Raw genomic sequence first — 25,411 nt, forward strand, 5'->3', positions numbered from 1 at the left:
GGTGCAGAGGGACAGCTGGCTAACAGAGTCCCACTGGAGGATCCACTCGGTGCTCTGGCTCCATGGGGTGTTTGCAGGGTGTCTGTCCAGCGCGTCCTTCCCAGGCCCTGGGAGGACCCTTCCTGCTTCAAAGACAGGAGCGTGACTTGCCAGGGGTCGGACTTCCCAGAGCCTCGCCCGTGCCCTCCCTGGGCTGAGGAGCCTGCTCAGGGACCACATTCTCCCTGGTCCCTTTGCGGGTTGTGACATCCCTGGGGGACTCTGAAGTGAGGAGGCTGTCCCACACTTGCGTGGGGCTGCTGGCTGGCTCCCGGTAGGCAGGTCGGTCGGTGTCCCCCACATGGCCCGAGCTCCTCCGGTTGCCTTGCCTGGCAGAGCCGGGCGCTTCGCGGTTCCAGGACTTTCCCCACGCGCTGTCTCCTCCCCATGGTGGCTTCAGGTTCCCAGGGCTGAGGTGATTGACATCCGCTGTGACTGAGGTGTGATTGCAACACTGCAAACCCGGATCCCCGTTTAGAAATTTCCAGACGCCAGCGGGCGGTAATGAACTAGTCTCGCAAACAAAGCTCCCCCACGGACGTTAAAATCAATAAGCCATTTCTGATGCTCTGGTTGGAGGTGTGGCGCGGACTTGAGCCTTGACCTTGTTTGGAAGTGAGTGTTCATGGAGCTCAGCATCGCTGCCCGGGGCCGGCCGAGCCGGGCCACGCACAGTCTCAAAGAGGTGACCCAAGGTCTAAACCATCTCCACCCATTGCTGTGGCCTGGGAGGGAACCGAGAGCGGTGGCTCAACTCTGGGTGTCCATAGTGCTCTGTGCCTTTGTTTCTTTGGTTGAGGGTGAAGAGAGTAACTACATCCCAGGGCTGCGGGGTGGACTAGAACGTGTAGGCCACGCCCTGAGCCTGTTCCTGGCACATGGTGGACTCAGGGTGTCAGCCATTGCTATGCCCACTACCCCCTTGCTGCTGTACCCATTCCTACATCCTTGTCCCAGGCCCTTTCTAGAAAATGGGGAGGGGGCACAGGGTGGTTGCTGAGCAGCACTGTGGACTTTTCCCACACTAACGGGACTGCAGGAGTGGCCATCTTCCTCTGAGGGGCATTTTGTCATGCCTCCAACTGCCTGAGCAGGTCGGGTAGCAGGAGCACTGGATCCTGGGAGGACCCCAGCTTCTTACATTGAGGTCCAGGTGGTCGGGCAAGAGCCCAGGGGAGAAAGGGCAGGTGGCCGTGCCCTGCTGTAGGTAAGGGCTGTCCCTCAGAGCCCACGGGGCCCAGCCCTCCTCAGGACCAAGGCAGGCTCCTTAGTGGGGCCTTGGGCACCCAGGACCCCGATGCCTCTGTCCTGGCTCACACCTGAAGCTGTCGATGCTGGAAAGGGGGCAGCTCTTCTCCCTACAAAGTGTGCGTCGAGCAGCAGATCCAGTGACCAGGAGCAGTATACTGTGGTGAACTTGGGGAGCCAGGAGGTGCGCCCGGAAGGGAGGCCGTTGTGAAGGGCAGCGTGTCACTGTGGGCATCTGGGCTGCACCCTGTGGCGGAAGGGCACACCACTCAGCCAATGCTTTCTCTGCTCAGAGCTGGAGGGGGGTGGGCAGGGGAGCCCTCTTGGCCCTGGGAAGAGGAAGGCGATGGCTGCCTCCCTGGGCGTCCCGTGTAACTGGTCGGGGATCACATTTGGCTTTATTTGCTGGGTCCTAAATTGTACCTGGGAACAAAGATGAGGGATGGAATAGGCAGCCACTGCCCAGATGCTGACTGTTCTTGCCTGAGAGTGGCAGAGGCGGTGAGTGGGAGCTCTGTTGTCACGTGTGGTCTGGTCACTGTCCATCCATGTGGTCAGTGTCGGCTCACTGGGGAGAGGGGCCAATATGGGCCTAGGGTCACCCTATCTGAGTTGAGGGAGTGGAGTGTGGTCAGCCCCACTTTGGTTGAGAGCTGCCCAGGTGTGGGGCGTGGAAGTCCAGGACGTCAGAGCCAGTGGACAGAGCTGGGACGTCTCCAGGCCTGGCCATGTGAGTGCTGGCTCTCTTGTTGGAGTGCAGATTGATGTCCTGGGCGGGGGGGCAGGGGATGTCCTGGGTCTTGGGCCACCTTTCAGGAAAAGTGCAACTGGCAATCGCCAGCAGTCGGGGCGTCCTGTGCCACAGCCTTGCAGGTGCCCTCAGCCACACCTGCCCAAGACACACTGAGGAACAAGCTCAGAGGCTGTCCAAGGGCGCGGGATGCACAGCACCAAACGGCTGGGCTCCCTCTGCCACCGCCTGCTGGTCCTTGGGTGGGAGCTACAGCAGTGCAGGGGGAGGGGCTTCCGGGGGTCCCTTCAGGAGCAGGAGGGAGTTCTGGGGCACGCAGGACACGGGCTCAGGCTTGGGCTGCCCAGAGGTAGAGGGGTGGGGGATGGGCACAGGGCTGCAGGCAGGCCTTAGCCTGAGAGGACATGCGTGTTGGTCCCCAGGATGGATGCTGGTGGAGAGGGGCGTGTCGGCCTAGGGAAGAAGAGCCGTGTGGAAGGCTGGTCCCCATCACCTGGGGCTCTGCCTGGCGCCTGGCTGGGTCTTCTTGCTAGGAGTGGAGCTGGGACCACTCCGCGCACGCAGCATTCCTCCCTCCCTGCCACCTGCGGGAGGACGGCAGTGGCCCTCCAGGCCCGGGTGTCTGTTCGCAGTGTCAGCTGCCCAAGAGGACAGCGCAGTGGTGCATGCTGCTGCTCTCCACTCTCAGGAGTTCCCTGCAACATTGAAACACATGGGGAAACAAGCGCCCCCATCTTGAGCCCTTCCCAGCTCTGCCCAGCTGCACCAGGCTGGCTCGTGCTGTGTGGGGCAGAATCAGCGTCACCCCCTGGGGAAGCCCTGGGGAAGCTCTGCCCTGCTCCAGATGATTTGAGGGGCCTCACCTAACCTCACCCTGCGCTCAGGCCTCGGGTGCCCACATATTGCCCCAAATCACAGAGCCTGCCAGTGGGCAGAAATTTCCCTGGGCGTAGTCCACCTTCCCAGATGGTGAGCTCAGTCTGCCAGGTCTGTGTTCTGTTCTCTCCTGAATGCTCTTTGCCTAGATAAAGTCAGGGCAATGGGGGGGGTGGGGGGGTTGACAATGGATGATGCAGGAACAAGTGGATTGAATGAATGGAGAGGGGGATGGATGGGATGATGGTGGATGGACGGATGGATGAACAGATGGATTGGTGGGTGAATGAATGGGGGGTGGATGGACAAGTGGATGATGGGCAGATGGATGGATGGATTGGTAGATGAGTGGATGAATGGGCAGACTATGGATGGGGTGGATGGACGGGAGGTGGATGGATGGGTGGACGATGGATGGATGGAGACATGAAAGGGCCTGCGTCAGTTCTGAACTCTTCAGAGAGGTGGCACCTTCGGCTCTGGGAGACCCAGGTCTGGCCCAGTCTCTCCTTGTGTGGCTGTCAGCAGGTCACCAAGCTCCTCGGGCCTCAGTTTGCTCAGGGGTGAGGGGCTCTTTGTCCCAGAAGACTGCTGTGAGCAGAAGACTGCAGGAGGCACGTGAGCATGTGGCGGGCTGGGCCCCGATGGCCTCCTGCTCCCCTCCGTCCCTGCCCACGTTCAGCGCTAGGTCACGCAGCCCAGGGCTCTGCACCTGGCAACCGGCTCATGCTGATCCGAGTGGGTCGAGTTTTTTCTGTTCCTCCTCCATGTGGTGTGCCGTCCTGTGGATCTGCCACTCTGTCCTGTATCCTGGGGAGACGCAGTGGAGTTGTCCCCAAGATTGGCAGTCATTGTGGACAGGCTGTTTCGCCACATGAGCAAGCGGTGCTTGGGGACTACTCTGGGGCTTGAAGTTTCCAGATCCAGGGTCTGAACACCTTCAGTTTGATCACATTTCCTCAAGGATACTGGAACGGGAGATAATTGTTTTTAAACCAAAGTAAAATCAAAATCTTTGTTTGAAGAACGTCTGAGCCCTGACTCGGGGCGAGCGGCCCCAGTCCTGTGCTCTGGTCCTCAGGTCCTCTGGCATTGAAAGGAGGCCCCATGTGTGCCTTCACTCTGAGGACCAGGGGCCACCAAGTGCCCTCCACTGGCCAAGCGGCCTCCCTGCAGCCTCATTAGAGAGCTTTAAAAAGACAGTTCCCACTCTGAGCAAATGGCGTCTATTAGGTCCAGCCGAAGTGTGAGCTAATGTGTGCAGAGAACAGATAAGGATTTCAAGAGGGAGAGAGAGGCAGTCGTGGTCACGGGTCAGAGATAAGAGCCGCTGCAGATGCTGTGGGTTGGCCAGGGCTTGGGCGGAGGCTGGCAGAGCCTGGCAGAGAAGAGCGGGCAGCCCTGAGGGAGAAGGGCCTTGGGGCTCTCTGCGACGTCCCCCCCAGCTGTCTTGTCCTGGCCCCATTCACTCGATTCTGCCTGCTGTCGACCTCGTCCTCTGGGCAAGGCCCTGTGGGCACAGCAGTGTGTTCTCTTGGGGTGGGAACACGGGTAGCTGTGGCCCTGGGGTTTGTGGGGTGAGCCTGGCTGAGGTGTCGCCTGTGCAGGTGATGGACGGGCTTGGGAATAAGCAGAGGCTTGGGTGGGTTCCAGTGCAACCCAGAGTGGTAGAAGCCTGGCCCAGAGGAGCAGCCGTGGCCGTGGGCAGCAGCTGAGGTGGTGCTATCCCAGAGGTGGACCATGCAAAGCTAGGCGTTCCCAGGTCATACCTCTATTTTCTGAGTGTCCACCGGGGGCCACAGAAGCAAAGTGTGTGGGACCCAGACACTGGCCGGCGGCTGAGCTGTCGTCGCCTGTGGATGGGCTCAGGGACCTACACATCTTTTCTTTTTGGTACTAGGGATTGAACTAAGGGTCCCTCAACCCCTGAGCCACGTTCTCAGCCCGATTTTGCATTTTATTTAGAGACAGGGTCTCACTGAGTTGCTTAGTGCCTCGCTGTTGCTGAGGCTGGCTTTGAAGTTGCGATCCTCCTGCCTCAGCCTCTGGAGCTGCTGGGATTACAGGTGTGTGCCCCTATGCCCAGCAGGCCTGCACATCTTGACCTCTGCTGTACTGCTGCCACTTAATTTATAAGCCTGGCTCTGGCCTTTCTGATAGGGGTGCAAAAATGAGCCCCACACCAGCTCTTCAGAAATAGTTCATTTAGAGTGAAGTCATGCTGCCTTTTGATAGCAAAAATAAATAAAAACAAAATACTGACTTCCTAAAGCTTTGCCTAGCTGGGAGACTCCCTCCAATCTTTTTAAAAAACTGTTATTTGAGTTTTGATTGACACACAATACCTGTGCACACTGTGGTGCAGTGTGATGTTTCCGTGCCGTGTGCTCTGCAGCCCTCGCGTGGGGTAATTGGCATATCTGTCACCTCAGTGTTTATCAGTTCTTGGTGGCAAGGGCATTCTGGACCCTCCCTTCCTGCGATTTTGGAAAGAGGCGGCGCCTTCCTGCTCCTGTCCTCATGCTGCATGCACACTAGAGCTCCTCCTTCCTGTCTCCCACGGCCCCTCTGCCCTCCCCGCCCCTCCCTCCCCACCCTCTGGGGAGATTCCAGCTACTTCTGCGGCTCCACCTGTTGCGCTGCACACTCAGATGTGAACAGCGGAGTCCCTCTGTGCCTGGCTGGCTTCACCTAACACAGCACCCTCTGGGCTCATCCCAGGAACCAGGGCTTCACCCTCTTTAAAGGGCGCATCGTGCCTGTGGTAGCTGCCCACTGCATCTGCTTCATGGGTCCTCTCATCGACGGCACCTCGGCCGTGTCCGTCGTGGCTGTCCTACCAGTGAACCTGCGTGCTGCTCTCTCTTTGCAAGGCTGATTTTGCTTCCCCTGGACACAGAGCTGGGGTGGGAGAGCCGGGCCATGTGCAGCCCTGCTGGTTTGGCGGGCTTTCACAGCTTCTCGTAGCGGCTGCACTAACTCATGTTCTCGAAATAAAATGTAAACTACAAGGATGAGTTCCATCTCCTCATCCCCCCAGAAAGCCAGGTTAGGGTGTGCTGCAGCCTGAGGGGCCCCGGGCCCAGCGTGGAGGGTGGAGCCCCCCTTTGTCCTCTGTGGCTCTTCTCCAGCCTTGGCTATAGTACTGCTGTCACCCTTTATAGATGGGGCCACAACCTGGCTCACAAAGGTGGAGGCCCGGTGTCCTGGCCCACGAGCTCCAACTGCCCTGGTGACCACCAGGCTTCCCTGTTCCAGGCCCACAGTGGCCACCAGGATTGCTGCAGTACCCAGAGGAGGTCCTGGGCGAAAGGGTCCACAGACTCATCCCGGCTCTGGGTACAGCGCAGACACTATGCAGCGGACCATGCGTGTCAAGTCCACCATGCCCTGTGCCCCGGGCTGTCCCCAGGGGAAAGGTAGAGTGAGCATCAGGGTGGTCCATGAAAACCCATCAGGTGGCACGTGTGTGTGTGTGTCCACGTACCAGCCCAGGGTTTCCAAGGAACACTGTATTCCAGTGATATTGACAAGTCCATCTTTGAAACTCCAGGCTGCAGGAAAGGCCTTGGTCTCCTGGGAAATGTCTTTGAAAACATCTCCTACGTGACTTTCCAGAGGCGGTACACATACGTTGACACACACAGAGACACTTGCACACAGAGATGCTCATACAGACACTCACACACACACACACACATACTTTCCTACTCAAACTCATGACACAGAGATACTGTGTGCATGGGACTAGACATGGGCATACGTGCACCCAAGCATGTGATAGTGCACGTGTACACACATGAACATGCACACCAGACACAAAGCCCACACACACGCCTGCACATGCACACACAGACATGTCCATGCAGGTACCTATACACATACTCACATGCATGCACATACACGACCACACACCTATACACATGAACACATGTGCAAATTGACGTGCATATGCTTATACACATGAGAACATACACAGAAGTACATGAACTTATACACACATATTCACATGTGTGCACACATACACAACCTTATATATACACATGTGTGCACATAGACATGCATGGCCACACACCTATGTACAGAGGCATACACATCCATATATACACTTGTGTGCATGCAAGATACAGCCATACACACTCCACCTGCATGCATGCACACACATGTATGTGTATGTGCACACACTTCTGTGTACCTGCATACACGTACCCGCACATACACATGTACTTGTGCCCTCACACATGTCCTGATACCTGTAGTGAGGACACTTCTGTGGCTTCCTTGTGCTAAGCAGCATGGGTCTGTGGAGCTGACAGAAGCTGCGTGTCCTGTATCCTCAGTGGTCCCCTTGACCGGGCTTCAGGGTCAAGCAGCTGCTTCTTTGAATTGCTTGAGAATGCCCTGCTCTGCCCCGGGCATGTCTTTCTTTTCTGGTGGCCCAGCCTTAGCACCTCCTCTCCCCAGTGCCCCCAGATAACTTTGGATGCGCAGATCCAGGGGGTGGGCTGCTCTGGGGATCGTATGGACTGTGCCTGGAGGGCTCCATGTCACACAAGTTAGATGGAATTATTCCTATGCCACTGAGTACCTGGGTTGCAGGGAAGCTATCGGGGTAGGGGACAGTGAAGGGACCCCAGACCTTTGGGCCAGGGCATGCTGGAGCCTGTGGGAACTGGGGCAGGGGATAAGGGGTCTGTGTGTCCTGGCGTCCATGTGTGTTTGCCTGTGTGATGTGCATGTGCCCAAGTGCAGGCACGGTGTGTGCAGGGCAGCGGCGGCCAGGTGGTCGGTAGGTCCGGCCCTCCAGCTGGCTCAGAGGCCTTGAGCGAACGTCCCTCTGCAGGGCACTGCTGCAGGAGCCGGCTCCAGCTTTGCAGAAAGAGCTGTGGATCCACAGGTCTGTGGGACCCTCCCCTGGCCAGCCCCCAGGTGGGACCGTGCGTCTCTGTCCACTCCCAAACTTCTGCACCCTGAATTTTAAGCTCAGCCTACTGTGCCTCGTGGGGAGGCACCACCTGAGACCACTTGGGTCCCAGTGCCCAGTGTGGCCTTTGAGCAGCACTGCCCTGGGGCAGCTGGTGTCTCCTGCACAGTCCGGCTGGGCCAGGTGGGTGCCGTCCAGCTCCTCCAGTCACACAGGTTGCCTGCCCCTCTGGGGTTCTAGGAGCTCCATGGCCCTTTGTCCATGCTGGACCTGAGCTCCAGGAGGGGTGACTGAGCTGGCCCAGCCAGTCCACCCGCAGGTGGGACGTGTGGTCCCCATGGCTGCTGGCGCCTGCCCTGCTCTGAGCGGGGTCTTGAATTCCACCTGCTGCCTGTGAGGCGGCCCTCCCTCCCCCGCCCTCACTTTTGTCTTCCTCCTTGGCTGTATGCACTGGCACCCGCGAGGGCCAGCCCACACCCCTTCTCTCTGCCACTTGTGTCCCCTGTTCTCTGCCTGGCCTTTGCCTTCAGACCCTGCCCACGAGGAGCTCCCACATGCCCCGGTCTCAGCTGTCCTCTGCCGACACGCCACTGCCTCCTTCCCTCTGCCACAGGTGACCCTCAAAAGCTTCACCTCACCTTCCTGGAACCAGACCCCACCACAGCCTGCCCGGCAGCCTGCTTCTCCCTCTCTCCACACCTCAGGAATGGGCTCCCTCCTTCCAGCCCCAACTTCTCTCCTCCGCAAGGCCAGGTCTTCTGCAGAGCTTGCTGGAATGAGCTTCAGATCCTCAAGGAGGCCCCCTCCCCCATCCGAACCTGGACGTGCATTTCACTGCTAGCAGCGGGGCCAGGAGTGGCTGCCCCGAGTGGTGGTCCCTGAGAGCACAGGGTGTTTTGCTGGCAGCTCCCACCTGGAGCCTGGGGCACCTGTGTGGGGGCAGGTGTATGGGGCATGGCAAGAGTGGGCACCCTGAGAATGACTGCCCAGCCGCCCGCCTTACTGAGCTGCCCAGCTCTGATTCCTTGCTCCATGCTAGATGTTGGCTCAACGAACTTGGTCTGCTCGGGGAGCCTTTCTGCTCGGTGACCTCAGGGATAAGTTGTCAGGTCATGAACATGGAGGCCTCCAAGAAGGAGGAGTTGGTGGCAGCAGCCACGGCCCACGCCGTGGGCACTGGCAGACCAACCCCTCTGGACCTTAGAGCTCTGCTTGTGCTCCACAGACCCTCTGTTGATCCCTGGCCCCCCATGTGCCCACCCCAGGCTCCACAGCGATGTCCCTGCAATTGGCCTGACTCACCCGTTGGCCAGGGTGCCTCTGCCGCCCCAGCTGGTGGCCTTGGGTTGACAGTGTGTGTTCACACCTCTCACACAGCGCAGTGGCTGGCTTCAGTTTTGCTGACACATACAGCATCCTTGTTCCGAATGCAGTTTGACATTGTGTGGGTGTGACACTTTGTGGACACCATCGTGAGGATTCTAGGTTTGTCACCTCTGTCCCCAGCAGAACAGAGGCAAATAACAATGAAGCCTCAAACAAAAAGAAAAGCCTCTGAGCCGCTCTCCCCGGTACCATGGCCTTTCCTGAGGGAAGAATGCTTAATACTTACACCCTCTTCTGATTTTTGTCACTGTGGTTTTGATTTCTTTATTTTTAATAATCATGATGGCAGTCAGTGCACACTTAGATTTCTCCTGTGTGATCCATCGGCTCTGGTCAGGCCCTGCAGAGGGGCTTCCCATTCTGAACAAGCGGGCAGACTCGGGCCTGGACATTCCCTTGGCCTGAGCATTCACTTCCTACGTTCAGTCATGCACACGTGTGTGTGCACATGTGTATGGATTCAAACACATTCACATACAGAGAGGGAGAGAGGGAGTGCTCTTGTGCGAGGTGCGCGCGCAAGCGCGTATGTGTGTATATATGCACACGAATTTTCTGAGCTTTGTCGACATGTTGATTTTAAAACTTGAATAGAAACGAATGGCATTTACAATACTATCTCATAAATGTTGTTTACCACAGAAAGAAGATTTGTGGCTGGAATTATGGAGAAAGAGATGTAATGTTTTATTGTAAAGCTTTTGCTGGTTGGAGGAGAGTCTTCTGCGTCGCGGGGCCTTGCACGGCTTCGTGCAGATTCTTTATGCCCCTTCGCTTCCCCAACTCAAATCAGCTGGCCTCCCCTCACTCCATGTTGCCATGCCCAGTCTCTGGACCCCTTTCTCTGCAGGAGTGGCCACCAGGTCAGCTTTCCCTGCAGGCGTGATGGCAAGGGGTGTGGCATGCCTTGGGTGGTGTGTCCCACTGAGACTGGCTGGTGCCCTGGGGCCTGTCTTCCCCATCAGAGCTGGAGACAGTCCCCAAGGAAAGCCCCGTGTCCTTGATTTCTGGCTGTGGGACAGTGGGTTTGCTGCTGGTGTCCTTGAGTGCCTTGTCTTTCTTGGTCTGGGTCTGCCCTTGAGGTCTGTTTGGGATGCAGCGAGCCCATGCCTCTGGTGAGCTCCTCTCTGCACCTTTTCCCCCTGAGACTTTGCACCCAGGGGAAGTTGAGCCCCAGGTGCCCTCCACATCTCGTTTTCCTCTGCCTTTCCTTCCCACAAGTCTCCACTGTGGGAGACGTTTCTGCCTTTTCCTCATCTTCTTCTCTGCCCACTCATTACTCTTTGGTGCATCTCTCATCACTTAATATCATGTCCATCTCCAAGGGTCCTGCTTCCCTGGCTTTCCATTTGGTCATCAGTGCCCGCTTTTCTCGGATGGGCACCACATTCTCTCTCTCTTTGGAGAATGATGCTATTTAGACTTGTGGAGGCTACTTTCCCCCGAGTTACTTCTGTCCTCCAGGAGTCAGGTGCCGCGTGGATGCATCCTGAGCCTTCTCTTTTACACCCAGGCTTTCTGCGGATTCCCAGGATCCTGCCTGCCAGTCCTGCCTGGGCGGGAGGGAAAGTGGAGGTCTGGTGTAGCAGGTCACTGTGGTGACCCATGCCCTGGGTATCCCAGGGTGCTTCTTGCTTGACCAGGACAGCTGATGGGGCATGTGGACAGGTGACATCCTGGAAGTGGTAACAGAGCCAGATGGGCATCTCCACAGGGGCAAGCGCTTGTGCATTTCATGGTGGGGGAACCTGCCACCTTGGGATTGGCCCGTCCTGCTCATTCCGTTGGCCGTGGAGTTCCTCGCCTCCTCTCAGGCTCTGGCTTCTCACTGGGGCTGGGATCCTGGATAAAAGCCCAGTGGTAAGCACAGCCCACCTGCAGTCCGGTGTTTCTGAGAGTGGCCATGTGACATGAGACCTCTGTGCTTTCTGTTGGTGACAGTCAAGGAGGCAGCAGCTAACCTGTTGTGCTGACTGTCCCTGCCTGTGTGCCTAATGAGGCCATGTGAGGTTCCCCCCAGAGACACTGAATGAAATGTACCCTGCCCCGCAGACTCCCAGGCCTCAGGCACTGTGGGGACCCTGTCTGGCTGAGGGCCCTCTCCTTAATAGCTTCTGCCTCTGACCTCAGCTGGACTTGCCCTTAAGTGGGTGGGGGCACAGCTGCCAGCAGCTTTGGGGACACAGCACTAGCAAGGTTCCTCCTGCTGCCTGCTGGCCCGTGCACCCCTGCCCCTGGGACTGGGCTCTCTTTCACTCCCAGGTCTGTCCTGGAGCATGTGGGCCTGCTTCTGTGCAGCATGGAGCTCGGGTCCCCCTGCCCTCTCTGACCTGCCAGTTCATGGTGGTGCTGTCATTTCCAATGGATCTCCTCCTAAGGCCTGTGTGAGTTTCACCTGCTGCCATCCAGAGCTGAGTGTCCAGGGGTAGGGGCCTCCATGGTCTGCGCAGCCGACCAGCTCTTCCTGGTGGAGCTTTGCCCTTCCCACCTGTGGTCTCCTGCCAGGGAACCAGCTGAGCCGTGTACTTTTCCTAACAGGAGACCTCAGCCACCCTGGGCACCCAAGTCCCACCTGAGGAAAGTGAGCAGGCTATCCTCTCTTTACAACTTTATTGTCCTTTCTTCTCTTAATCCTCTTTATAGTAGGATCCTCCAAACAGTTCTTTTTTTTAAGTTCCTTTAGTGAATTTTAAGATACTGTTCAATCTTCAAGATTTCAAATAATATGCACCTGATTGGGGACACAACCAATGTCAGAGGTGGCCTTGTTTCTTGATTGAGGTCCCTTTGGGGTCATGCTGGGGTGTGTGTGATGAACACCTAGAAGACCCTGAGCCCACTGAGGCGGAGAGCTCTGCTCCAGGTGCGGCGTGCAGGCCAGTGACCTTGGCGGAGGTCAGGCTCTGCAGGCTGGGCGGGGCAGGGTCTGAGACTCCACAAGAGAGGGAGTTTCACTGGAAAGTGTCTAGGGGTGAGGAGGGGGGCAGAGTGGGTGTTTACGGAGGTGGGACTTTTCCAGGGGCTGCTTGAGGGAGAGAAGGTTTAGTCCTTCTGAGGCAGGTCCAGGGTTGCCTGGCTGGTGTCATCTGGGACCACCTCTCCGGGTCGAAGGACTCTGGCACTCCTCTCTCCTAGCCATCTTCGGGGACAGGGGAGGGGTGATGCAGGCAGAGGTGAGGAGTTGCTTGTCTCTCTTCTGACCAGGACTTGGGTCAGGCAGACACATCAAGCATGGCTCTGCCCTTCACTTACTGGTTGACTAGTGCCAGCTGCCAAGCATCTACAGGCCTCAGTTTCCCCAAATGTGCATTGAGGGACTTGATCTAGCTGACCTCTAAGAGCCCTTCATGCCTGGCCTCTGTCTCTTCCAGGTACATAGACACTTAATGCACAGCAGAAACAGCCTTCATGAAGCAGGTGGGCTGGAGGTCCTTCTTGACCCATCCATGCAGGCCAGGCCCATCCAGCCAGGAGCTGGAGCGATGATTCCCACCCAAAGCTCTTGCTGGGCTCCTGAAGTTCAATTCAGGCAAGACAGCCTTGAGGCTTACCTTACCTCTGTGGGTGCTGGGTTCTGGACAGAACTGGAAGGGGAGGATGGAGGCAGCATGGAAGGTACCTGCTGAGTTCCTCTGGAGTGGACCTTGTGCTACATGCCCCGAGAAACAGGGCAGCTGTGTGGAGGCTGGCACACAGCATGATCCTGGAGCGATTGTGTGTGTGTGTGTGTGTGTGTGTGTGTGTGTTCAGGCAGATGTGCCATTTTCAAAACCCGTGGAACCACCTCCCCCAAGAGCAGCCTTCTCTGAGAGGGTCCAGCCGCGGAACAGTTCCGGGCAGTTGCCGAGCCTGGGCCTGGGTTCCACCGTCTCTCGCTGAGCAGTGGGGTGCGAGGGGGGCTGGGCTCGACTTCAGGCCTTTGGTCCTTCACTCCCGGCGCCGGCCGCGGCTAGCTCTGCAGTGAGGCTCCTGTACACCTAGGTGGAGCCCGACCCGCAGTTTTCCGCTGGACTAGCCCCACCTGACCCGCTGGCGCGCCAGGCGGGGGCGCTGCAAGGCGACCCGGGTCCCCGGGGTCCCCTCCGCGGCCCAGTGCGCATCGGCGGCTCCGCGGGCCGGGCGGAACGCAGACGGCGGCGCGGCGCCGGCCGGAGTCCGAGACAGCGCGGCCCAGCCACCTGTGCTAGCGGAGACCTGCGCTGCGCTCCCCCTCCCGCCGCCTCCCCAAAAGGGGCCGGCGCCGAGCCGAGCGGCGGGCGCGCGCCACCGGGCCGGAGCAGCGGCGTCCCGCGGGCGGTGAGGCGCGCAGCGTCGCCCGCCCCACCTGTCGGCGCAGCCACCACCGGCACCGCCACCGGCAGCTCCAGCCAGCGCAGGCAGCCGCGGACGCGCCGGGCCCGGACCTCGTCCCGGCCGCAGCGGCGGAGGCGAGGGCTCCGGGGAGTGCGGAGGCCGGCACCGTCCGGGGGGGACTCGCGCAGCAGCCCCGGGCCGCGCAAGTTCGATCGCGGCGGGCTCGGGCCGGCCGAGAGGGCCCCGGAATCGGCGATGGTGCGGCAGCCCCGCGCTCGGCGCACAGCCCCGGCCCCGAGCCTGGCCCGCCGCGGCGGCGGTGGTGGCGGCGGCGCGGCGGCCCCTTGAGCCCCGGGCCGGAGAGAGAGCGGCCAAAGGCGGAGGCGGCGGCGGCGGCGGAGGAGGAGGAGGAGGAGGAAAAGGAAAAGAAGGAGGAGGAGGAGAAGGCGACGCCGAGCAGCGAGCGGGGGGCGACAGGCGAGGAGGGCCGGGCTGGGGCCGCGCCGGACCCCCCCCCCCCCCCGCGCCGCCCGGCCGTTGCGCAATCCGCGGGCCGCCGTCCGGGCCCTGCTGGCGGCGCGGCTCCGGGGGCGGCGGCGGGGCTGATTCATGGGGCCGCGGCGGCCGCTCCCCAGCGCTTGGGCCCCCGGCGCCCCGCAGCCCGCGATGGTGGCCGAGTGGCCGGAGCTGCGGCCGCCGCGGCCCGAGACTTTCCGCTAACCTCCCCGCCCCCGCCCGCCCCCTCCCTGGCTCCCTCCCCCCGCGCCCGCTCCCCTCCCCCCTGCCCAAAAAGACACAAATCGCCTCCCGGAGTGGCGCCTCCAGTCGCGGCGGAGCGCGGCGTTGGAGGCGGATGGAGGGCGCGAGCGAGCGGCCGCGGCGGCTGCACCCGGCGGGGCGCTGATGCAGCGCCTGGACCTTCGCTGCGCGACTTCGGGGGCGTCGGCCGAGTTGGCACTCCGCGATGCAGCTCCTGAAGGCGCTCTGGGCACTCGCAGGGGCCGCGCTCTGCTGCTTCCTCGTCCTGGTGATCCACGCGCAGTTCCTGAAAGAAGGTAATTGTCCTCGGCGTGCACACAGTTCCTCGGGCATCGTCCTCCGCGCTCCGAGCCGCTCGCGGCTGGTGGCGACCCCTGCGCCCGACTCGGCTTCCAGCACGTTCCGCCGCCGCCCCGCTGCCGCGCTCTGCTGAAGCTCGGCGAGCGCCACTGCGGGGCCAGAGCGGCAGGAGGCGCGAGCTTTCCCAGTCCCGGCCCCTGCGCGGAACCCGTGTATCCGCGCGCATCGGGATTCTCGCGCGGTGCGCCGGGTTCAGATGAAGCGCGGGGTGCGGGCGTGCTGAGTCCTCGATACCTCCTGAGTCCTGGATACCTCTCGCGCTGCCTGGTAACCTCGGCTTAAGCCGAAGCTGCTGTTCCCGTCTCTGGCCCCGCAAGGCTGGGTGGCAGTGGCACCCGCCAGCGCGCCGCTGGCCCTCGGTAGATGGCACCAGCGTTCTATGCTGGCAGTTCGGTCTGGGGCTGGCGCGGAACTGGCCTGGGCTGGGTGGACGCGGGGCTGGAGACGCACTGGTGTCAGAGGCCAGACTTGAGTGCCCCCACCCCTGCTGATACCCCGTGCAACAAGCCATTTTCCAGACTGGATCCTTGACCCTTATGTTCCCCACGGGAGAGCAGGATCCTCGGCAGCCTGAGTGCTCAAATCCCAGCCCCAAGTTTCAGTCCCCTAGCTTTTCTGCCTCTCTAGATTGGAGGGCTCTCTGGTCTCGCTTCTTGAGACTCCATGGAGGCATGCAGATGTAGACAGGGAAGGGACTGGTCCTGGATCTTCCGAGGGAACAGCAGGGCTCCTTGAACTGGGGGACATTGGCCCAGGCCCACACTCCTGGAAACTTCCTGGCCCAGGTCAGGCTCCTTGGGCCCAGTTCTGGTGCACCTGAGCTCATCCTGGACTGCCGTTATGGAGGTGAGGGACTGGGGCACTTGCCTCCCTGGGTGGCACCCACTGCCTGTGGCAGCTGGGGGCCCTGTCCACAGACCCTGCAGGCCCTGCCTCGAGTACCCGTTGCCCTGAAGGGAGAACTGAGCCTAGGGAGAGCTCCAGGGGCCCCAAGATGTGCTTCCTCATTAGCTCTGGCTTCCTGTGGAAGGGCCAGCCACATGCATAGCTGCTGGCCTGCCTTGTGAGTGAGCGGCTGCTGCTGCTCAGGAAACAGGTAGGTGTGAGCCACTCAGGTCCTGTGACCTCCATCCTGCTGGACATTTCCCTTTTGATTTTGGATCCTGGTAGCCAGTGGACAGAAGATGGAGTCGGGAGAGGAGGTTGCCTGGAGCCTGCTGCAGGCAGGGCCTGCTCATCCTGACTCCGTGGGCCCCGACCTGGAGCTAGAGGCTAGGCCTCCTGCCAGCTTAGTGACCTATTTCAGGAGAGGCGGTTCTGTCCCAGGGTGGTGGCCCTTGCTTCTGAGGTAGATGTCAGTTCTGCTAAGGGGTCATTTCTTCCAAGATGTCTCAGAGGGCTGTCCTTTGCTGGTGTCCTCTGTCAGGTGACTGTGAGGTCCAGCAAATGGTTTGTCCCAGCCCCCTCATTTGGGCCACATATTCTCTACCGCGCTGTTGCCTTCTGGGGTGTCAGTTTTGGGGAAGGGCATGCATGTTAAGGTGTCAGGGCTCCTCTGAGGTGGAGCGTGCCTGCCCGTGTCAGGATGTTCTGGGGCAGGCCATGATTTAGGGACACAGGGAAGTGAGGGCTGTGTGGGGGGGCAAGTGGCCCAGGGATTTTTTTCTGCATCTCCCCATGGGAAGGGACTGGTCCTGGGTCTTCCGGGGTTACTGCTCCAGGCCACCGTCTTTCAAGCAGGAGGAAAGTTTGTGTCTCCTGGGTGGTGGGTGTGAGGCGGAATGAGGCAGGACAGCAGTGTCACCCGGCAGTCCTATTCCTCGAGCAGTGTGTCTTGAGGGTGGCAGGGGACAGCCTTTCACAGAAGGCTACGTTTGCTTAGGAGCAGACTATGGTGTGTCAGTGTGTAGATAACAGGTAGGGTGGTAAGGGAGTCAGGACGCGGCTGGGGACAGGAGGACGTCTTGAAGGTGCAGGTGTCTTTGAGACAGCCATCCGGGAAAGTGCCACATTTGCCTCGCCCCCTAGGGCCTCGCCTGCCAGGTTACCCACCCTGATGCTCTGAGTTCCAGAGCCCTTTGCCTGGCCTGTGAAAGGTCAGGAAGGGGCATCCCTGATCTTGCTGACTTGCTCTTTGTGCCCCTTGGGGTCAGCAGCCCCAGGGGCAGGCCTTGGATCTGGGAGTGAGCGCCTGGGAGAGTGAGTGGTTCCCGGGGAGGTGCAGGGCCTTCCTAGTAGCAGGCTGCAGACTGGAGTCCAGCCGGAGGAAGAGAGAGAGGCAGCAGTGACCACTGTGACCTGTTGCCCGGGATGGAGTGGGAAAGAGCTGTTAAGCCGCCCTTTCCATGACTCTGGTGTTTTGGGGTAAGAATGGGAAGCCTGGGAGTCTCTTCCACACTTCCCCTTTGTGTGGAGACACAGGCCACCTGTGGCTAATCTGCCCCCCCCGCCCCCCCCCCGGCTGGTCCGTCTTGCAGGGTGTGTGAAGATGAATAGGGTTGTCAGCCTGGAGGGGCACACTGTGGTCCTAATTGGATGGAGCTCTGCAGGAGCAGGTCCTGCTCACCTTTGGGGTGGCCAGAGGGCCAGAAGGAAGCGTGGCCGCAGTGTGGGGCTGGAGGGCAGAGGACCTGGGCCGCGCTTACCGGCCATTTTCCCTCCTCTGAGGACAGCTGTCCTTTGCTTCTAGGGGAGGTGGCAGGTGCTGCTGTTTCTGGGCTAGTGAGGGTGGGGAGAGGGTGGGTGTCAGGGGACCTGATTTTAGATCCTGCAGCTCCTTAGGTGCAGAGGCATGTGGAGGGGAGAGGAAGGCCATTCCTTTGTCCCCTTGGCCACATGGCTTTTGGAACACCAAGTTAAGATAACAGCTGGAACTGGAAAAATTTTCCACTTTCTTCCTGCAAAGGCTCTGAAATATTTTTCTGAAGTCTTGGAGTCACTGGGACCGTGGTGCTGCAGCACACACTGTCTCTGGTAGAACAGAACTCAGAGGACAGGGGACGCGAAGGCCGGGGGGACAGAGCCAGGAGTGCCCCCACCAGTCCTTCCTGCGTGGAGGGGACAGCCAGCGCTTCCCCTGTGACTGTGGATCGAGCTTTGACTGTAAATCCCGATGGCAGGGGAGCCCGTTCCCTGGGCCAAGCACGCGATCCAAGAGCTTCTTCTGCAGTTGGTTGAGAGCATGTGGGGGAGATGAGCGTCTGCGGCCGGCCACCCGAGCACAATGTCCCTGTGCCCTAATTCCCCGGGACTTTCTGCTTGGCCTTGGCATGCCTGTCTTCGGCAGCTGCTCTGAGGGCAGAGTGTTGATTGAGTAAATGGGATTCTGCTTTCGTTTATCTAGTTAGCTCTTCATTTTGGAAGTGAAGTGTCATTCTATGAACCCAGGTGGCCGGTGCGAAGGGGTGGGCTTAACCCATGGAGGCGCTTAATGCGATTGTGGTCATTGTTGTGGCTCAATGTGGGGGTCATGGAGGGTCATGGATCCGTGACATTGTGAGGGTGGCAGCCAACGCAGGGCGCTGGCGTGTCTGCTACGCCCATCAGTTTATTTCTAAAAATGGACAAAGGACTTAGGAGTCACAACACAGTTCTTGGCCCTTGAAATTCATAAGCAGTATCTGTTAAATTAAAAAAAAAAATTCTTCCCATTATAATGTGTGCATGAGTCCCAGAGCCAGGCAGGGGCAGTGGGCAGGGGCCGTGGAGGCCCATTCTGGGCTGGTGAGGGCTCGATGATAGGCCTTTTGAGGCTGTGAGAGCACTGGAGCTGCTCTTGGTGAGGCCCAAGGCTGTGCCCAGCCTTCCTGGCTGCCTGAGGGAGAGCCGGAGGAAGAGCCAGAGGCCTGGGTGTCTGAGAGGAGAGAGGCTTCCACACTGTGTCCTCCTCAGTCACTGCCCTGGCCAGGGGCTGCAAGGCTCTGGGCCTGACGCCCAGCTGCTGCTTTCCCAGCCTCTGGACTGCATGAGGAGGGATCTGGGTCTGTGTGGGGACCGGGGGACCCGCAGCCGCTGCCTGCGCGTGGTTCTCAGGGCACACAGGCTCTGTGAGGAGCGGGAGGAAGGACAGCCACGGTCCCAGTGCAGCGTCATGTGCAGACTGCTGATTGGCCCATCGGCCTCCTCTCCCCTAACCGCCTGCAGACCTGGACAGGCCACATGAGCGTGAACAGCTGCCCGGGAGGGGTGGACTTGGAAAGGGTTAGAAACACCCAAGTCCTTTATCATCATTTGCTGCTGCTCCTTGTGTGATGCACAAACTAGATAAACCCACACCTACCGTGACGGGGCTCTCGTCCGCTGAGACCGTCAACACGGAGGGGCTGGTAGTGGAGGTGACGACAGACACACTGGCCACGCCAGGCTGGCAGGATGCAGGAGTCTGGCCTTCCCACTCCCAGTGCAGGGCGAGGATGGTGGAGGGCTGGGTCCTGCCAGGGGTTGGGAGGTGCTGTCCCTCAGGAGGGCCGGGACTGGGCTGTCTCCCGCCAGGTCTCTGAAGCTCGTTCATCTCCTGTATTGACTCCATCTTGAACCTGGGGGTCTGAACCCGCAGAGGAGGATTTCGGCCTGGGTGTGGAGGATTCTGCCCAACACTGGGTCCTCAGCACTGTGCAGGGCCAGACGGGCAGAGGCACAGCAGGGACGGCCACATCCCAGGTCCTCCCGCAGTGGCCATGCAGCTCAGCCAGGAGCACGTGCCCAGGAGGGGTGGCAGGAAGTGTGGCCTGGGAGTGTCTGGCCGTGACATCTCTATGTGTGTGTGTCTGTGTGCACGTGTGATTGTACGTAATTAAGCACTCATAGGTGTTTATACGGTTGTGCGTCACCCACCTCAGCATATGAAATGATGAACATAGATTACAAATTTGATTTAAAAGACTGCCGCTTAATCAGATAGCAGAGAACACACTGTGGTGTGCGAGGCTGGGGCCAGGAGGCTGATCCTAGTCTCCCAGATCGTGAGGGAGTAAATTGCTGGCGAGCACAAAGGCCTGGCGTGTGGGGCGCTTGGTCGCAGCATCACATGTGCAGTCACGTGGTGGCCCTCGAGAGGTGGAGTTTGCCCAGGCACTGTCTAGGGAAGGGGCTGGGGGTCCTGCCTGTGCTCCCTGACCTCAGGCCTCTTTCCCTTCGTCCACCTGGGCTCTGCCTGCCACAGGGCCGCCTCTGCAGGAGCACACACATACCTCACCACACAGGCATGTCACAAACACGCCCGCCACACACACCACCTCAACACAGCACCAGGTGCACATCCAGAGACACGCATGGTCACCATACACACATCCCTAACACACTTGCCCCCCACCCCCATATCTGCACACGCACGTACACAACGTTCTGCATGCACACCCCTCACCCCGTCGTCACACCGCCTGCCCACCCCGCCAGGGCCCGCACCTCTCGTGGTGGAGCAGGATGGCGGAGGTGGACCCACACTGGCCCCACTCTCTGCTCCCAGGGTTCAGCCTGTGCCTGCTACTGTGTAGGCTGGGTTCTAGAAGGTTCTGCCCACCAGAGTGGCTGTGCTGTGCTCAGGGGGAAAGCGGGTGCTCCACCTTCATGGGTGGAACTGGTATGGCCTGTGAGGTCAGAGGACTGGCCCAAGTCTCCGAGGCCCAGATCCAGAGGTGGACAGAAGGCGAAGCTCAGGTTGCTGTGAGGGAGGAGGTGAATGGGCTTCCCTGCGTGCTGTCCCCTGTCCCCAAGGCTGTGACGGTCTCCTCAGGGATTGCCGGAGGACTCCACATGGCCAGTGACCCAGTGCTGCTTGGGTCGGGGAGATGGTGGCACTCGGGGTGCTGGATGCGGGCTCCCGCCACACCCAGAGGAGCAGGACCCCAGGAGCGGAGGAGCCTCGTGAGAGCAGGGAGTGCCGGGCCCCCTGTCCCGTCAGAGCCCCTTCCCAGGTGCCCTGGTGGTGCAGGCTTCATCTGGCAGCCGCCCCTCCTGGCCCCCGGTGGGGGTCCCGGAAGGCCTGGTGCTCGCTCCCTGCTGCTCAGCACTCAGGTCTGCTCAGGTGACATGTCCTCCATGGACCTGGGAGTCCCTGAGGTGGACAGGCCTCCAGAACCTTCCCCATAGAGGAGGAGGAGAAGGTGGGCCAAACAGGAGGGTCCACTTCAGGGCCTGAGTGACACCTGGGGCGCGGGGCCTGTTCCTGGAGGGAGACCTGGAAGCATTGGAAGCAGGGATGGGACGAGAGCCTGGCGGGCGGGGTGGCTGGGGCAGCCTGCTGCCCGCCCTGGCTGCGTCCTGCTCTCCGAATCAGGCAGGTGAAGGAAGCGGCAGCCTCTTCCGGACCAGATGGCTACTTGGCTACGGAGTGCTCAGACAGCGGTGAGCCCTGCGTCCAGCCACGGCAATGGTTGTTGACGTGGTCATCCCAGGCAGCTGGGAGGAGGGTCCTGAGGTTCCTGCGGTCAGCTGGTGCTGGGAAGCAGGGTGGCTTCCAGCAGGCCCTTGTGTGAGCCTCGAGAGCTGGCCTTTTCCAGGCACTGACCTGTCTTTCTGGAGCCCAGGGAGCAGCGCTGGAGATGGCCCCTCCCTCCCCGGAGAGGGACTGGCAAACGTTTGCCCCTGGGGGAGGGGGAGTCTCTCCAGGAAACCCTGGCTTCTCCAGGTCACTCCTGCTGCCCACTCAAGTCCTGGGTGCCTGGCTTGGCCCTGCACGGGGTGCTCGTGCGGCTCTGCTGTGCCCCTGGTTGGCCAAGATGGCACCAAGCCTTTCCTGCAGCCTCCGGTCCCTTGTCCAGGCCCAGCGCAGAGAAGTGGGAGGGGGGCACAGCCGCGTGTCCCGAGCCCCTCTGGGGATCCTGAGAGGTCTGAGGATGCTGACCGGACTGCTTCAAAACCCCTTCCCAGCTCTGAGGCCCCTTGTCTTTAGAGAAAGCAGGTCGATGACTGCCTCACAATGTCATTCACGGATGCTCAGGGTGACCTGGGGGGGCAGGGTGGACCCCAGTGCGGCTGAGCTCCCAGCAGCCCTCAGCTGATCAGCTGCTTCTCCTGAGGACAGGTGCACGCCTGTGCATGTGGAGCTTGGACAGTGGGATCCCAGCCCACCCCATCTGGGCACTGCCCCCAGCCAGCTTTGGGGTTGCTGGCAATGTCCCCTCCCTTGCTGGCTTCCTGCTCTGCCCAGCGGTATGTGCTGATCACTGTATTCTCTGCTTGTAATTCAGAGAATACTGAGGCCAGTGCTGTCCGGTGGTGCCTCGTGACCAGTGGTAGCTGGGGCCCAGCCCCTGGCCCCAGCCACCTGCCTCCTTGCTTATAGTATCCTGCAAAGAAGCAGGCGGGCTGAGACACCTGCACCTTGGGGCTCCAGTGGGGACCAGGGTCTCAGCAAGAGGTGACTGGCTGCTCACTGAGACCACAGTTTGCCTTGAGGTGGGGGTGGGATCAGGTGACTCCAAGGTGGAGAGCCTGTGGGGCTGAGCGTGGCCTTGCAGGTGACTATGGGGACGCTCTTGGCTGTGACCTCAGCTGGTCCTTCCTACCTGCAGGGATAATGACTGTCTCTTGACTTTATCCTTGAAGAGACTCAAGGACAGAGCCAGGAACTCAGGGCCCGGGTGAGGTCCCATGAGCCGAGCCCAGCACCTCTCCTGACCTTGTTCTGAGGGGGTTTGGCCCCACATGCTGTGAAGCTCTGCTGAGGTGTTGGGGTGTCTCAGGAAGGGGAGGTCCACGGGAGGGTCCCAGGCAGGGTCGGAATACCATCCCCCAAGGTGGGGTCCACCTCCCTCACCTGGTCCCGTGTGGGACTCAAAGCCTATCTTCATGCAGTGGGGGTGCAGACCCCCAGGTGCTGGGCTGTTCTCCTGCTGTGGTGATATGACCTGCCCCCACCCTGTCACCTGCCTGCTTAGGGCCGAGCAAGGCAGGGCAGGGTGCTCCAATGAGCCCCGGGTTGGGGCAGGCCAGTGGCCTCTGGGAGGTGCTGGTGGAAGCATCAGGTGCCTGCAGGAAGACCCGTCCCCGGGACGGACCGTGTGGCGCCTGGCACACGTGATCCTCCCAGGTATATTTAGAAGAGGTCGCACAGCCTCTAAAATACTCTTTTCAAAGCCAACTTCTGCCTCCTCTCACAGGCAGATTTTATTAGCCAATTACCTCCCTTCTCCCCGATGACAGAGGCAGCCGAGCAAGCCCTCTGATTCGCTTCACTGACAGAAGAGCCCAAGACCTCGCTTATAAATAACTCCTCGCTTTGCAGAGACACAGAATCTGTCTTCAGACCTCCTGTCCCCCGGGAACGCCTGCACAGTGACAGCTTCCTGCTCCTCCTGCCCGTTGCTGTGGGGACAACCTTGATAGACATGATGCTGGCCTCCGTGTGGCACGCATGTACTGAATGCCTGCTGTATGCCAGGCAGTGGCCGTGTGCCGGGGGCAGGTGGCAGGGGTGGGCTGCTGGGGGTGGCTTCCCTGAGACCGTATGTCTGGAAAGGTGAACCGGGAACCAGGGTCTGTATGTCTGAGTGGACGCCTCTGGGGTCACTTGGTGGTCCCCAAAGACAGGTGCACTGGAGAACTCGGAGCATGTCGTCCTTAGGAAGAAAGGTCTCTACAGACGTGGTTAAGGGTCTCCAGATGAGGTTGTCCTGGTTAGGGGCCAAAATTCAGTGACGAGGCCTTGGAAGAGAAGAGTGCGCGTGGCGCGTGCACACAACACACACACACACACACACACACACACACGGGGCACCTGAAGAGGAGCTGAGACTGAGTGAGCCGTGAAGGGACCCTGAGGCCACCAGGGGCTGGCAGAGCCCTGCACACAGCCTGATCTCAGACCTCAGGGCTCCCGTGCTGCACCTGTGTCCTAGGCAGCAGCAGGTCTCCGTGAATGGCCAGGCAGCCCCAGGAAAGCGGCAGACCCTGCAGATGACGGGGCCAGTGAGCCCCTCGGGCTCTGCAAGTGTGTGGGGCCTCCAGGCCCCCGCTGGGGACTGGGCTGGACTCAGCTCCCGCCTTGGCCTCAGAGGACCCATGGGGGCAGGTGCTCTATCAGAGTGAAGGTGAAGACAGGATTTCTGGTTGGGGAGAGGGGACTCTGCAGACGTGACTGTCCTGGAGTTGGGGTGAAGGCAGACCTGGTTTCCCCAGAAGATCGGGGTGTGGTGGGGTGGACAGCCTGGGGATTCTTAATGCTCTTCCACCCATAAATCCAGCACTTCCCACACCAAGGGCACGCTCTGCCGTTGGCCTGGAAGATGGCTTTATGCGGACGCGGATGGGCATTTTTCATTTTAATAGCTGTGTATTTACTTTTATGGTTACCTTCTATTTATGGCAGTGGTGCTGGCTCTGTTTACAGGGTGATGGAAAGTGTCTTTTTTACAGTAATGATGCATGGGGATGGTGCAATCGCGGGGTCACCGCGTGCCTGAGGCTCAGGAGACACTGCGGTGGGTGACCGTGTTTATTGAGGAGCTACTGAGCACCTGCTGCACACAAAGGCAGCAGAGATGCTGACGTGGCCTCCCGTGGCTGCTGGGTGGTGGGAGCTCCCCTGAGTTCTGCTCTCAGGCTGCAGTAAGTGTCCAGGACGGGCGCAGGGTGAAGAGACCTCAGTGCCCAGGGAAGTTGCGGGGCCTGCAGTCCATGTGAACGTGGGCATGAAGAGGTGCCTGTGTGTCCCTGCGCCACAGGACTTCATCCTCCCGCGTGTTTGGAGGTCACAAGTACCAGCTCAATGTCAGCAGGGCTGTCCCTTCTGGAGGCTTCAGAGGAGAATACATCCTAGACCCTGTCCCCGGTCCTGTCCCTGACCCCTGGAGGCTGCCAGCAGTCCTTGGTCTTGGCTTGTGACCCCATCACTCCATTCTCTGCCCACCCCACATGGCTGTCCCCCTCCTGTCTCATAAAGCGGCCACAGGCATTGCATTCGGAGCCCACCTTCGCCCAGGCTGCCCTCTCCAGGTCCTGTGCTGTGTGTACCTGGACACTTGCTCCAGCTGGGGCTGCTTCTGAGGTCTGGGTGGACTCGTCACTTGGCCACCACGTGTGAGGGTGGAGGCAACGTAGCTCTGGCTCAGACCTGAGCATTTGTCTGCTCCAGGCTCCTGGTGGCCCCTCAGTCAGTGGCTGTGACTAGCTGGATCTCTGAGATGGCCTCCTACCATGACACGCATGGGGGACACAGGGCCTTCCCCCAGGCTGCAGCCACCGCATGCCTGCTAACGGCCCTGGCACCCTCCTGCTCTGACCCCACCCGGGGCTTCTTACCTCGGGAGGTCACTCCCACTCACCATGGATGTGCCATCTGGGGCCGAGCTGACCATCTTGGGACCACCCTACACACAATAGAGTGCTTCTGGGAGCCCCCAGCATGTGTCCGTTTATAAGTTAACTTTTCTTTTTTCTTTGTGTTTTTCAAAAGAAAATTGTGAGCCGTGTTGGACACTCGCACCCAGCCCCCCCAGAGGCGGTTTTTATTCAGGTTGGAATGGACCAGCCAATTTGGCAGTTACCTGCTCTTTATTAAAGGTGTGCTCCTTAATGTTTTTTTCGTCTTATTTGTGATTTATTCTTAATGCATTAATTCACGTTAATTGAAACGGAGATATTTCTCTTTTCCATTAAGCTGGTGGCTTGAAAGTGAGAGCTTAGTGCTGAGTTCTGCATATTGAGTTCCTTCCTTCTCTGGGAGGGCTGTGCACAGCCGGGGGTGGCTCCTGCCGCCCATGTGCACCTTCTGGAGTAAGCCTGGCCCTCCATGTGGACACCCCATTAGGGTAGGGGCCTCAGGAGCTGCAAGATGG

At 59.9% G+C, this 25,411-nt stretch overlaps 1 protein-coding gene across 2 annotated transcripts in view; it reads left to right on the forward strand.

The window, feature by feature from the left end:
* The window catches only part of Tafa5 (TAFA chemokine like family member 5), a 206,349-nt gene that overhangs the window by 64,317 nt on the left and 116,621 nt on the right, over positions 1 to 25,411 (forward strand). The window contains exon 1 of one of the 2 annotated variants that reach the window (XM_046443490.2): positions 14,390 to 14,572. The exons of the other annotated variant lie outside the window; for it this stretch is intronic. Coding sequence (XP_046299446.1) covers positions 14,482 to 14,572 — 91 coding nt within the window. The 5' untranslated portion in view covers positions 14,390 to 14,481. Of the gene's footprint in view, positions 1 to 14,389; positions 14,573 to 25,411 lie in introns of those variants that run through there. 2 annotated transcript variants of the gene reach the window in all.

The sequence above is a fragment of the Marmota monax genome, unplaced genomic scaffold (assembly GCF_021218885.2).
Source record: "Marmota monax isolate L192 unplaced genomic scaffold, Marmota_monax_Labrador192_F-V1.1 WCK01_AAM20220418_F8-fsc00234, whole genome shotgun sequence".
Taxonomy (NCBI): domain Eukaryota; kingdom Metazoa; phylum Chordata; class Mammalia; order Rodentia; family Sciuridae; genus Marmota; species Marmota monax.